The sequence below is a fragment of the Carassius carassius genome, chromosome 18 (assembly GCF_963082965.1).
Source record: "Carassius carassius chromosome 18, fCarCar2.1, whole genome shotgun sequence".
NCBI classification, from domain to species: Eukaryota; Metazoa; Chordata; class Actinopteri; order Cypriniformes; family Cyprinidae; genus Carassius; species Carassius carassius.
The window spans coordinates 30,619,119-30,631,452 of NC_081772.1; the positions used below are offsets into that span (position 1 = coordinate 30,619,119).

The following is a 12,334-nucleotide window of genomic DNA, read 5'->3' on the forward strand; positions in this document are numbered from 1 at the left end:
CTGTAGCCTTAGAAATCCTGAAGACATCGATGAGCTGGTTCAGGTGTGTTTGATTAGGGTTGAAGCTGAACTCTGCAGGACTGCAGCTCTCTAGGACCGAACTTGCCTTGGTATATAATATAAATTATCACATAGGATATAGCATTTTTAACCTTCATTCTTTCTTTTTGCATTCAGCATCTCCAAATTCGATGAGCCGCAGCTGTTTTCTGTATGTGGTGAACAACTCGGAAGACTTCCAAATCTATTTCTGCACAGAGATGCACAGCAAAAGGTATGTTGTGTGTGTTTTTGCTAATGCCTTTTTTTCCCCACATTTCATTCATTCTTCCTTACAGTGCCAGAGACAATTTAAGCACAGAAATTAAAAGAAAAACAGATGTCAGACAGTTACAAAAAACCAACATCATCAACCATCTCTTTTAAACTGTGTGCAGGGCATACTATACTAACAAGGTCTAAAAGTTCATCGCAATATGCATATTTGTATATTTAAAGCATGTGCACCAACATTTATTTAATTTGACTTGGTGTTAATGTCAGTGTATGTGTTACATGTCTGATGATGATGGTCTGTGTGTCGCGTAGGTTCTGTGATCTGGTAAACACTCTCACTGCGGAGGCCTGGAAAGGCTCAGAAGAGACTGGGTGTGAATCTGAGGCTTTAGAGGTAAAATACTGATTGTTATATACATTGTCATATATAGTACTGAACAACAGGGAGGTAAGACCGGGAGTGATCTGTGTGTTCGTGTGTGCCTGCAGTATGATTATGAATGCGATGAGCATGGAGAGAGGGTGGTTCTGGGTAAGGGCACGTTCGGGGTAGTCTATGCAGGTCGTGACCTCAGTAACCAGGTGCGCTTAGCCATCAAAGAGATTCCTGAACGGGACAGTAGGTGAGCCACAGTTCTCTCTTTTTATTCTGAAAATAAGTTTAATTGCACTTTCAAATCTAATTCTTTTGGATAGGAATATCTATCATTGCAGTGATTGGTTTTTGTTGTTTTTTTGTGTGTCATTTTTGACCTCTATTGAATACTATAACAAAAGTTACTTTTCTCATTGCACAGCCTGGTAAACCTGCATGTAGACTTGCCACAATTTCATAATTTTTACACCAGTGTTGTGCGGTTGGACGCTAGGTTGATTTAAAACATTTTGAAGTTAAAATTAAAACAAAACTGACAAATTAAGTTTAATCGAATTCAGCATAGTCATATATAGATATATATATATATATATAAAAAAAAAAATCCATATAGAAATAATACAGTATGCACTAGGGGTGTGCAGTGAAGCCAGTATTTGTATCTGTATTTGTGTCTGTAACAAACACAAAATTATTCGTATCTGTATCTGTATTTGGATAAAACAGGAAGTAGGCGGAGCTTGAACAAATATGCTGTGTTTAACTAACAAAAAATTTAATGATTATAACATTTATATAAATATCTTCTAACAGTCAAAGCTGATACCCTTGTATAGACAAAGTTTCGAGCGTGAGTTCGAGTCCCATTTTGGGGACCTTTCATGATCCATAAATATTTAAATATCTTCTAATTAAAACAGTAAAGGTTCCTATGCAGTTTAGAAATATGAAAATCAATTTAAGTAATTTCCAGGAAATGCATGGAAAAAGGCAAGTGCAACGCTATTTCATTTGCCCTTATTTAATTTATAAAATCTACACTCATTTACTTTACACACTTGGCACTGCATTGTAATATTAGAGGTTAATGTAAATCAACATGATTTCCTTTGGCTCACCAGTTCCTGCGCATAGTAGCTATTTCCCTATTTAAGTCATTTTCAGGTCTAGAAAAGTATGGAAAAAATGAGAACAGAGTATGGAAAAGTATTTGTGCTTCGACTATAAATTGATCATACAAGTAGAGAACTTTCATGAAAAACGTTTCGTAATCGTCTGAACACGACTGAATTAATTTAAGGCGCACTTTTTCATTACGCATAAATCTTTAAGCAGTCTTAAGTCTTTTTTGAACTTCACTAAAAAAAATGTGCGTGTGCTACGCAAACCAGCAAAAGATAAAGAAGCAAACATGAATGCCTAGTAGATAATATATCTGTATCTAAGCTGATTATTAGCCTACTCTTGACAGAGAAATGAGTTTCACATGAGTTTCTTAATATTATCGATGCTTTCAATCTATCCCAGTGGATCAGTGACACTACTCATATTCAGGGACATACGTTGGATCTTGTACTCTCATATGGGCTTGATGTGTCTGATATTGTGCTCTCAGATTTTATGATCTCTGACCATAAGCCTATATTATTCACACTGTCTCTTCCAGAGCTCTCTTATTTCTCAAATTCAACTGTATGCAACTGCCCCCCTTAAGCCTTACAAGCAAAAAACAAAATCTGTACCGTGGCAAAACTCTGATATCCGTCTTCTAAGACAAAACTATAGAAAGGCAGAACGTAAATGGAAACAAGACAGGCTGCATATCTCTCTTCAAATGTTCAGAGACTCTCTTACTTCTTACCAGGCTGCAGCTAAGTCTGCAAAAGCTGCATACTTTTCTAACCTTATTGAAACTAATCACTCTAAACCTAAGGTTTTGTTCTCAATTATTCAATCTGTTACCAATCCTTCTGTTAACACCTTGCCTGTTGCCTCTGATGCTCTCTGTGAAAGCTTCTTGAGATATTTTAGTGAGAAAATTACTAATTTAAGACTTGGTGTCTGCCCCACTTTAACTTTAACCATCTCTCCAATCATGTCATCTTCCTCTGCATTTTTGGATGCTTTTGAACCCATCAGTCTCCAGGAATTGAAGGAGGTGATTGACAATCTTAAACCCTCATTCTGTTCTAGCGATATCATTCACCCCAATTTTTTTAAATTAATTACTGATTCGATTGGGCCAGGTTTGCTGTCTCTTATTAATAAGTGTCTCCAAACTGGCTCTGTTCCTGCCAACTTTAAAGTTGCTACAGTCACTCCCCTTCTCAAGAAGCCTTCACTGGACCACACTGTTCTAAAAAAATTTCATCCAATTTCTGTTTTGCCTTTCATTTCAAAAGTTTTAGAGAAAATGGTGCATAAGCAACTTCAACACTTTTTGACTAGTAATTCTATTTATGAGGTTTTTCAATCTGGTTTTAAGTCTGCTCACAGCACTGAGTCCGCCCTTCTGAGGGTGTTAAATGATATTTACCTCTCCACTGATTCCGGGGACTCTGTGGTTCTTATTCTTTTAGATTTATCGGCTGCTTTTGATACCATAGACCACTCCTTACTTTTATCTAGATTAGAGTCTTGGGTAGGTCTAAAAGCAAACGCTCTGAAATGGTTTCAGTCATACCTATCTGACAGAAAGTTTTTAGTGAAACTGGGAAATTTTTTCTCTTCCTCTGCTCCTCTGACCTGTGGCCTTCCACAAGGCTCTATTTTAGCTCCCTCTCTATACATGCTACCTCTGGGTTCTATTCTAAGAAAACATGGTGTGTCTTTTTATTTCTACGCAGATGATACTCAAATCTATCTTCCAGTTAAGAAAAACAACTCCACTGCGATCCCTTCTCTTCTCCAATGTTTAGAGGAGGTTAAATTATGGCTAGCCCAAAATTTCCTCTTCTTAAACGAGGACAAGACCGAGGTAATTGTTTTCGGTCCTAATGAGAACTCTCAGTGTATAAGCCCTGAGCTAGAAAGTTTGTCCGTTTTTAGATCCTCTCGGGTGCAGAACCTAGGTATTATTATTGACCAGCATTTAAAATTTGATAGACATATCTCTTCTGTTATTGGATCCAGTTTCTATCAGCTTCGTTTACTGTCTAAAATTAAAAACTTTCTCACTCCAAAAACTCTAGAAATGGCTGTTCATGCATTTGTTACATCGCGTCTAGATTACTGCAATTCTTTATATTGCGGTATATCTAAATCTCAAATTGCACGACTTCAGCTTGTCCAAAATGCTGCAGCCAGACTTCTTTTAAACTGTCGTAAACATGAACACATCACTCCAATTCTTAGATCCCTTCACTGGTTGCCGATTTCTCAGAGAATAGATTTTAAAATTCTCCTCTTCATTTATAAATCCCTTCATAACATAGCTCCTCTCTATTTATCTGAACTTCTTCATCCCTATACTCCATCTAGAAGCCTACGATCCTGTGACCAGGCTCTGTTGGTGGTCCCTCGCGTTAGGCTAAAGCGTAGAGGGGAGCGTGCATTTGCGGTGGCTGGGCCACGACTCTGGAATACCCTGCCTTTAGAAATCAGACTGGCCCCTTCCTTGTCTATTTTTAAGTCCTTGCTAAAAACTTTTTTATTTTCCTTAGTGTAGGCTACTGACTACTGTGATACGCTAAATTTTGTAGATGGGTGGTTTTAAATTTTTGTCTGGTCTATTTTTCATGTATGTGTTATATTCTTGCTCTTCTGTAAAGCACTTTGGTCAGCCGGGAGGCTGTTGTAAATGCGCTATAGAAATAAAATTTAAAATTGAAATTGAAATGGTTTGGTTTTTGAGAGACGCGCAGAGACTGCAGCACTGCTGTTTGATTGATCGCGCAGTGCTTATTCCATTCATTCATGTATAATTTCCTAGCCTATAAGGTTTAAATCATTTTCTTTTAAATATACACAAATAGTAGAACATGTATGATGTATTATTTTAGTTGATATTACTCTTGCCAAGCTGATTTCTGAGAGATGCACAAAGAGGCAACAGCAATGCGCTTTTTGATATGCGCTCTTTTCATTTATAAAGTTTACATTCATTCACTTCATTATTGCGTGACTTTAGGAGGTTTGTGTAAAATATTGCGCTGATCCCCTGGCTCACCTGTTACCTAGCAAACACCAGACTGTCCTGCAGCGTCAGCCGAATATTCGGGCAGAATTATTCGTTATCCGTTATTCGTTTTTGAAGCCATTATCCATGCCTTTCCGAATAAGGTATTCGGCTTCGGGCACACCCTTAGTATGCACAATGTTACAATGAGAATGACATAATAGGGAATTTCACAAGAAATTGCAGAGAAGCACAAAATTATTGGGCAGAGAATGAGAGGGTTGAAGTCGAAGATCACGCTAGTTCTGAGTATAACCAGTATCACTATATACTAATGCAAACCTATCTTCATTATGACATACATCCATCGTAAAAAAGTCTGATTATTGTTACTCTTGTCAGGCATCATTTCTAGTGTTGGTGCATGTGTATGTGTATGTTGGCTGGGATTTAATCGGCCAGATCTGTTTTGCTATTATGCTGTTATCAGTAAAAAGCCAGGAAAGCTCAGTCGGTAGAGCATCAGTCATTTAATCTGAGGGTATATGCAGTTCATAATTAATGAATGAATATGCAATATTCATGTGTTCTTAGAAGGATGTGATTAAGTAAACAGAAACATGAAAAATGCATACAATTGCAGCATAGGTTTATCTAACAGCACGTGTAAGGGCTCTGTGTTGATAGATATTCACAGCCTCTGCATGGAGAAATCGCCCTGCATAAACACCTGAAGCACAAGAACATCGTGCAGTACCTCGGCTCCATCAGCGAGAACGGCTTCATCAAGATCTTCATGGAGCAGGTGCCTGGAGGTGAAACAGACATGTTAGACCTTTATAGTGTACGTCCACATCTGTAGGTCTCTCAGCATTCTTTAGTATTATTCTAAATGTAAAAAAATATATATATTATTCTTTTGAATCACAGGCAGTCTGTCAGCATTGCTCAGGTCAAAGTGGGGTCCTCTCAAAAACAATGAACCAACTATCGGTTTCTACACCAAACAGATATTGGAGGGCCTTAAATACCTGCATGACAACCAGATAGTTCACAGAGACATTAAGGTAATAACCCCTTCATTCTAAAATGAGGTTAAACATGCAAACAGTCATTTGACATTATGATATTTGTATAGTTGTCGTTTTCTTCATCTCGAGACTCTGTCCGTTTGTGTGTGCGAGAGTTTGAGAACCTCAGCTGTGCACATGATCTACAGGCATATATACATTATCAGGCCTTTATATTGCTGCAAAGTTTTCATCTCATTCACATTTCTTTTAGATTCTGAAAGTGCAAAGAAAAGTGACTGTTTAGCAGAAATGATTGATGCAATTACTACTTTCAATGACCTACAGGGGGATAATGTCTTGATAAACACCTACAGTGGAGTGTTGAAAATCTCTGATTTTGGAACGTCCAAACGTCTGGCCGGGATCAACCCCTGCACCGAAACCTTTACTGGTACTGAGTGTTTTATTTGTTTTGACATTTATATTTAATTACCTTATGTCAATAGCAACTTGATGCTGCTTCTATAACACTGAAGGACACGGCCATTATATGTTGCTTTATTGACTTTTAAATAATATCCTTAGTATCTTACACACAGTCAGCAGTTACTATTATTAGCTGTTGTTAATTACTTCCATGTTGTTTGTGTATGTCAGGTACGTTACAGTACATGGCCCCCGAAATCATAGATAAAGGGCCGCGTGGGTACGGCAAGCCAGCGGACATCTGGTCTCTGGGCTGCACCATTATAGAAATGGCTACTGGGAAACCTCCCTTCTACGAGCTCGGGGAACCGCAGGCAGCGATGTTCAAGGTCAGGCATGATTACTTTGTGACGTGTCCAGAAGTAATCCTTGGTGTTCAGTGTGCTGAATATATAGAACATTTACCACAAATATTTTTGCACCAAAAAAAAGGAATGTGTGCTTTGTTAAACATAAAGATCATTTGAATAATAGTTGATATTTAGTAGTAAAAAAAAAAGTTTTTTAATTCACGAGGGCACATAGAAAATACACCTATCCTACTTTGTGTTGTGTCCAGAGTTTTGAAAATGCATTTTACGGCTGGTGTGTGTTGTCTAGGTTGGGATGTTTAAAATCCACCCGGAGATTCTTGACTCTATGTCCACTGAAGCCAAAGCATTTATCCTGCGCTGTTTCGAGCCTGATCCAGACGGCCGATCCATGGCCAATGATCTGCTCACCCATGAATTCCTCACGGTTACATCACACAAAAAACGATCAAAGAACAACAGTTTCACAGGTGTGTTTGTGTGTTATATGGACCAAGCAATAATTCCAGATGATACATTCCATGAATTAGGGAATAAACAGGAATCGATGTTAAACTTTCATCTGCTTTTATTTGTTGTTATTTTATACTGGACTTAACTCTCTTGACTGTTTTCAATGACTAATACAGTAGTGACAGATTTTGAAAAACTATTGAATTTGAATTTTCAGATCATTTAATACATTTTTCTAACTTAATTTTCTCCCTTTAGTAAATGTTACACTACTTCAAATTGTTACATCCAAAAAGTGACACCCCAAAATATTTGGACAACATAATGGGAGAACAAGTAAATATTAATTTCCAAATTACAGAATTTTTGAATAAATTAATTACCAAAATGATTGAGATCGAATTGCCTTTTATTTGTGGGGAATCTACTGATATCTGGTCCCAACTGTCTAAGCTAGATTGAGTGGCTGGTAAACTTAGGCTACTAATATAACTTTAGTTTTGTTACTTTGAAGTCTGTAACCAATATTGCTGTATTATTTATGTATTTATTGAATATTTAATACATTTTATATTTCAGTTTTGTAATGCCTATTTAATGTTTATTGGTTAATTAAAATGTATTTTTTTTTATTTTTTTTTATTTTTCAGCTACTGATCCACAAAGATATGGTCGACAAAGATGCAAGGTCAAATGAACATTTGCATTAGTAGTTTCAAAGAGAATATAGCTGAGCTTTTCTCCGCTCAGAATAACTATGCTTCAGGAGAGTGTGTAATGTATAAATTATTTATGATAGGAAATTATCCTGGTTGTGTCTCGTAGAGTATTTGCGTAGCATATCTCTTCCTGTTCCCGTTGTGGTTGAGGATACCAGCAGCAGCAGCGAATACGGATCTGTCTCGCCTGACAATGAGCTCTGCACAAACCCCTTCAGCTTCAAGCCTAGCACCAAGTGCTACAGTGAGAGAGAGGTCAAAGGTCACCGCTCCCTCTTCCTGAGGTCAGCAGAGAGTATAAAGATTCACTATAGCCTACCCTGTTATATGTAATATAACCTATAATATAATATACCCATGTTATAAATCTATGTGCCATGGATTTTGAGTTGAGTGTAAATCTGAGAACTTTGAAGACCACAGTGCACCACCTTCCCCAGAAGAGAAGGACTCTGGTTTCTTCATGCTGAGGAAAGACAGTGAAAGGAGAGCAACTTTACACCAAATCTTTACCGAGGACAGAGAGAAAATAGTGGTTCACCTGCTGGAAGCGCTCACACAGGTGAACCCAAAAACTGCATCAACACTTGTGTGAAAAACAGTAAAACACGAGTCAGGGACTTAATCTAATGGACACTTTATGAATTTAAATGTCATAATCAATTTGTAAAAACATTTTAATTGTAACCTTTTTTTTCAAAAGCAATGAGATGCAGTGTCCCTTTACTGTCTTACAGGGGTCTGAGGAGACCAAACTGAAGCATCAGCATATCTCCAAACTGGTTGCAAGTCTGGGAGATTTTGTGAGGATGGTGGACAGAAACATAATTGCTAGGACCCTCTCTCAGCTCAAACTAGAACTTGACTTTGACAGCACAGCAATCAGCCAACTCCAGGTGGCGCTCTTCGGCTTCCAGGATGCGGTGAGCGTTTTTAATAAAGCCATTTAATAATTTCCTAAAGGTCACAAAGGCTACGTTCACCCTGCAGGCAGATGTGGCCCAAATCAGATTTTTTTTTTTTATCATGACAGTGTGAACAGCACAAACCACATGAATCTGATCTCTTCAACTCGGATTTGTGCCACTTCCATAAGTGGTGTCAAATCTGATACAGGTCAGATGTATTGCAATGCGACCGCAGCGTGAACAGTCATATTGGAATTCATGCAACTTTTACATCACTCTAGATCAACATTTGTTACGATTCTGCGCTCATGGGAGTCAATTCAAAGATTTTACACACCCAGAGTTATCAAGAGTTGCGAAAGGTAGTCAGTGAAAGTACAACAGTATTACGGTGACAACTCTATATTCAAGCAAAACATGAGGGCTCATATCATAACATTTCTAAACTCTGCTCTCTTATGACAAGTCTGGATTCTGCGTCAGATCACACTATAAATAAATGAATAATCGCTTGCTTTATGTCCTTCATGTTTACTTCGTATGACAATGTGTTCGCAAGTTATACTTCAGAATTGGGCTACTGCGTGGGTTGAAGCGACCCCACTTACGTGATTATAGACTCAACTCAACAATATTTATATAGCACCAATAAAAACAACGATTGTTGACCAAGGTGCTTTACAATCAATCAAAAATCAACAACATTAACACTCAGAACATCATAAATTACAGAACAGAGATAACACCACACAATTAACTACAGTTAAAAGCTAGAGAAAAAAGATAGGTATTGAGTTTGTCTGTAAACTAACTCAGTGCAAAATCACGTACTGACAAACCATAAGAAAGCACTAAATCAAGGGTATGACCTTGTGTATGAAGCCAAATCAAAAGAGTCAATAAGATTCAAAAAATCTTTGGCTAAGAGATTAGCTGGGCAACACACATTTGTGTGTAAAAATCCTCTAGGATTAAAAGTCTAAAAAAATTGGGGATGATTTCCCCTAAATAGACTGAAAACTTGTTATTAAAGACCTAATGTGGTTTAGGTGGACGATAAATGACTGAGATCCCTATTGGATTATTGGATTACTAACATCCGACAACAATAATTCTCTTTTAAAATAGAAGCCAGTCCATCACCTCGACTCCCAGAGCAAGGAGAGTTTAAGAATTTGCTATCAGATGGTACCAGTTCAGAAAATGGGCTCAGGTCCCCTGGAGCAAGCCCAGTTTCCGTGATAAACAAAAATTCTAGTGTGCATGAATTAAAGTCATTGATGATAACCATTTTGTTTGACACTGACCTGGCGTTAATCAATGACATCTTAATTCCTCGGGACTCAATGGTCCAATCTGAGGCCCGGGATAGGGAACGGAGGTGACTACTACAAACGTCACCTCGGCGCAGATGCGGTGAGCGACTCCTTGGCGGTTGATCCAGCAAATCCCCAGTAATCAGTATATTCCATGCATACAGTGGCTCTAGCTTGCGCCCCGCAATGAAGCGGCCGTACCCGGTCATGTAGGTGCAAAGGCCAGCGTGAGGTTGAAAATCCGATTTGGACAATAGAAGCTTGAACTTGACCTCAAAACCTCTGCGACTTCCCCGTCTTTTATGGCGCTTCCTTGATGGCAGATGACCAGGCAGCCTCTGTAGATAGTCAGGTATAGTTGCCAGAGGAGAAGCAGACTGTGCCCCACGCTTAACGTCATGGAATAGCTCTTCAGTGATGTCTTTAATGCCAAGCAGTGTTTGAGGATCGTAGGTTAAAAGTGATGAAACATTTTGTAAAATGGCTAACATAAAACACATTAAAACAAACAGACGTGTAAGCACAACAGGCAGCAGACGGCAGGCCGTACAGTCCGGCACCATCATAACTCCCCTCTGGAGCAGCACTGCTGGCTTGTGTCTCCACTGAGCTGTTGCTTATCTTGTTGCAGGTGTTTCGAAACACTAAGAGTGCACCAACTGTGGTAAGCAGGGCATCACAGACCCTAGTCTATAGTTTTGGATTAGTTTCGAAAAGCAATTGGGTAGATTTTGTTGTGGAAACCTGGCAACCCTGATCGTTTTGTTCTTTTTCACTTCACTCAGTTCAAAATCATGATCTGTTCACACTGGAAATCTCATATTGGCCACATTTAAAACAACAATGTGAACAGCTATATACAAAAACAAATCAGATCTGAGCAAAAACCGCAACTGAGTATTAAGGCTTGCAGTGTGAACTTTACAAAAAAACTAAATCTGCATGGGGTTTCTTGCATAAAACTTCCGAACACACAGATTCCTATTGAAATGAAGAATTTGCAGCTAAATTTTCATATATACGTATAACTCCACTACTTAAGAAACCCAACCTCGATCCTTCTCTTTTAGAGAACTACAGACCAGTTTCCCTTCTTCCTTTCATTGCAAAAACACTTGAACGAGCTGTGTTCAACAAAGTCTCTACATTTCTCACACACAACAACCTCCTTGACAGCAACCAACCTGGCCTCGAAGTGGACATTCAACTGAGACGGCCTTGCTCTCAGTTGTTGAAGCTCTGAGACTGGCAAGAGCAGAATCCAAATCTTCAGTACTTATCCTGCTTGATCTGTCCGCTGCTTTTGACACGGTTAACCACCAGATCCTCCTATCAACCCTACTGGCAAAAGGCATCTCAGGAACCACACTTCAATGGTTTGAGTCTTACCTATCAGATAGGTCCTTCAAAGTATCTTGGAGAGGTGAGGTGTCCAAGTCACAATATCTAACTACTGGGGTGCCTCAGGGCTCAGTTCTTGGACCACTTCTCTTCACTGTCTACATGGCATCATTAGGTTCTGTCATTCAGAAACATGGCTTTTCATACCACTGCTATGCTGATGACACTCAACTCTACCTCTCATTCCATCCTGATGATCCGACGGTAGCTATTCACATCTCAGCATTTCTAACAGAAATTTCTTCCTTGATGTTGGACCATCACCTTCAACTCAACCTTGCCAAGACAGAACTGCTTGTGATTCCAGCAAACCCATCGTTTCATCACAATTTCACCATCAAGTTAGGCACATCAACCATTACTCCTACAAAAAAAGCTAGAAGCCTTGGAGTTATGATTGATGATTAGATGACTTTCTCAGACCACATTGCTAAAACTGTCCGATTCTGCAGATTTGCTTTATTCAACATCAAGAAGATCAAGCCCTTTCTTTCGGATCATGCTGCACAACTCCTTGTTCAAGCTCTTGTTCTGTCCACTATTGCAATGCCCTCTTGGCAGGTCTTCCAGCCAGTTCTATCAAACCTTTACAATTAATTCAGAACGCGGCAGCAAGATTAATTTTTAATGAGCTGAAAAGAATACACGTCACACCTCTGTTTATCAATTTGCACTGGCTTCCAATAGCTGCTCCCATAAAATTCAAGGCATTGATGTTCGCCTACAAAACTACCACTGGCTCTGCACCCATTTACCTAAATTTGTTACTTCAGACTTATGTGCCCTCTAGAAGCTTGCGTTCTGCAAGTGAACGTCGCTTGATTGTGCCATCCCAAAGAAGCACAAAGTCACTTTTACGGACTTTTAAGTTAAATGTTTCCTCCTGGTGGAATGACCTGCCCAACTCAATCTGAGCAGCTGAGTCCTTAGCCATCTTCAAGAATCGGCTTAAAACACA

At 38.9% G+C, this 12,334-nt stretch overlaps 1 protein-coding gene across 1 annotated transcript in view; it reads left to right on the forward strand.

The window, feature by feature from the left end:
* Positions 1-8,710, forward strand: part of LOC132092005 (mitogen-activated protein kinase kinase kinase 5-like) — a 106,823-nt gene extending 98,113 nt beyond the window's left edge. Inside the window, 11 exon segments of the mRNA XM_059498050.1 lie at positions 178-274; positions 589-670; positions 766-899; positions 5,457-5,584; positions 5,700-5,836; positions 6,128-6,233; positions 6,440-6,597; positions 6,869-7,040; positions 7,858-8,046; positions 8,141-8,313; positions 8,489-8,710. Of these exon segments, the coding sequence (XP_059354033.1) occupies positions 178-274; positions 589-670; positions 766-899; positions 5,457-5,584; positions 5,700-5,836; positions 6,128-6,233; positions 6,440-6,597; positions 6,869-7,040; positions 7,858-8,046; positions 8,141-8,313; positions 8,489-8,701 (1,589 nt within the window). The 3' untranslated portion in view covers positions 8,702-8,710.
* Positions 8,711-12,334: the final 3,624 nt, after the last annotated feature.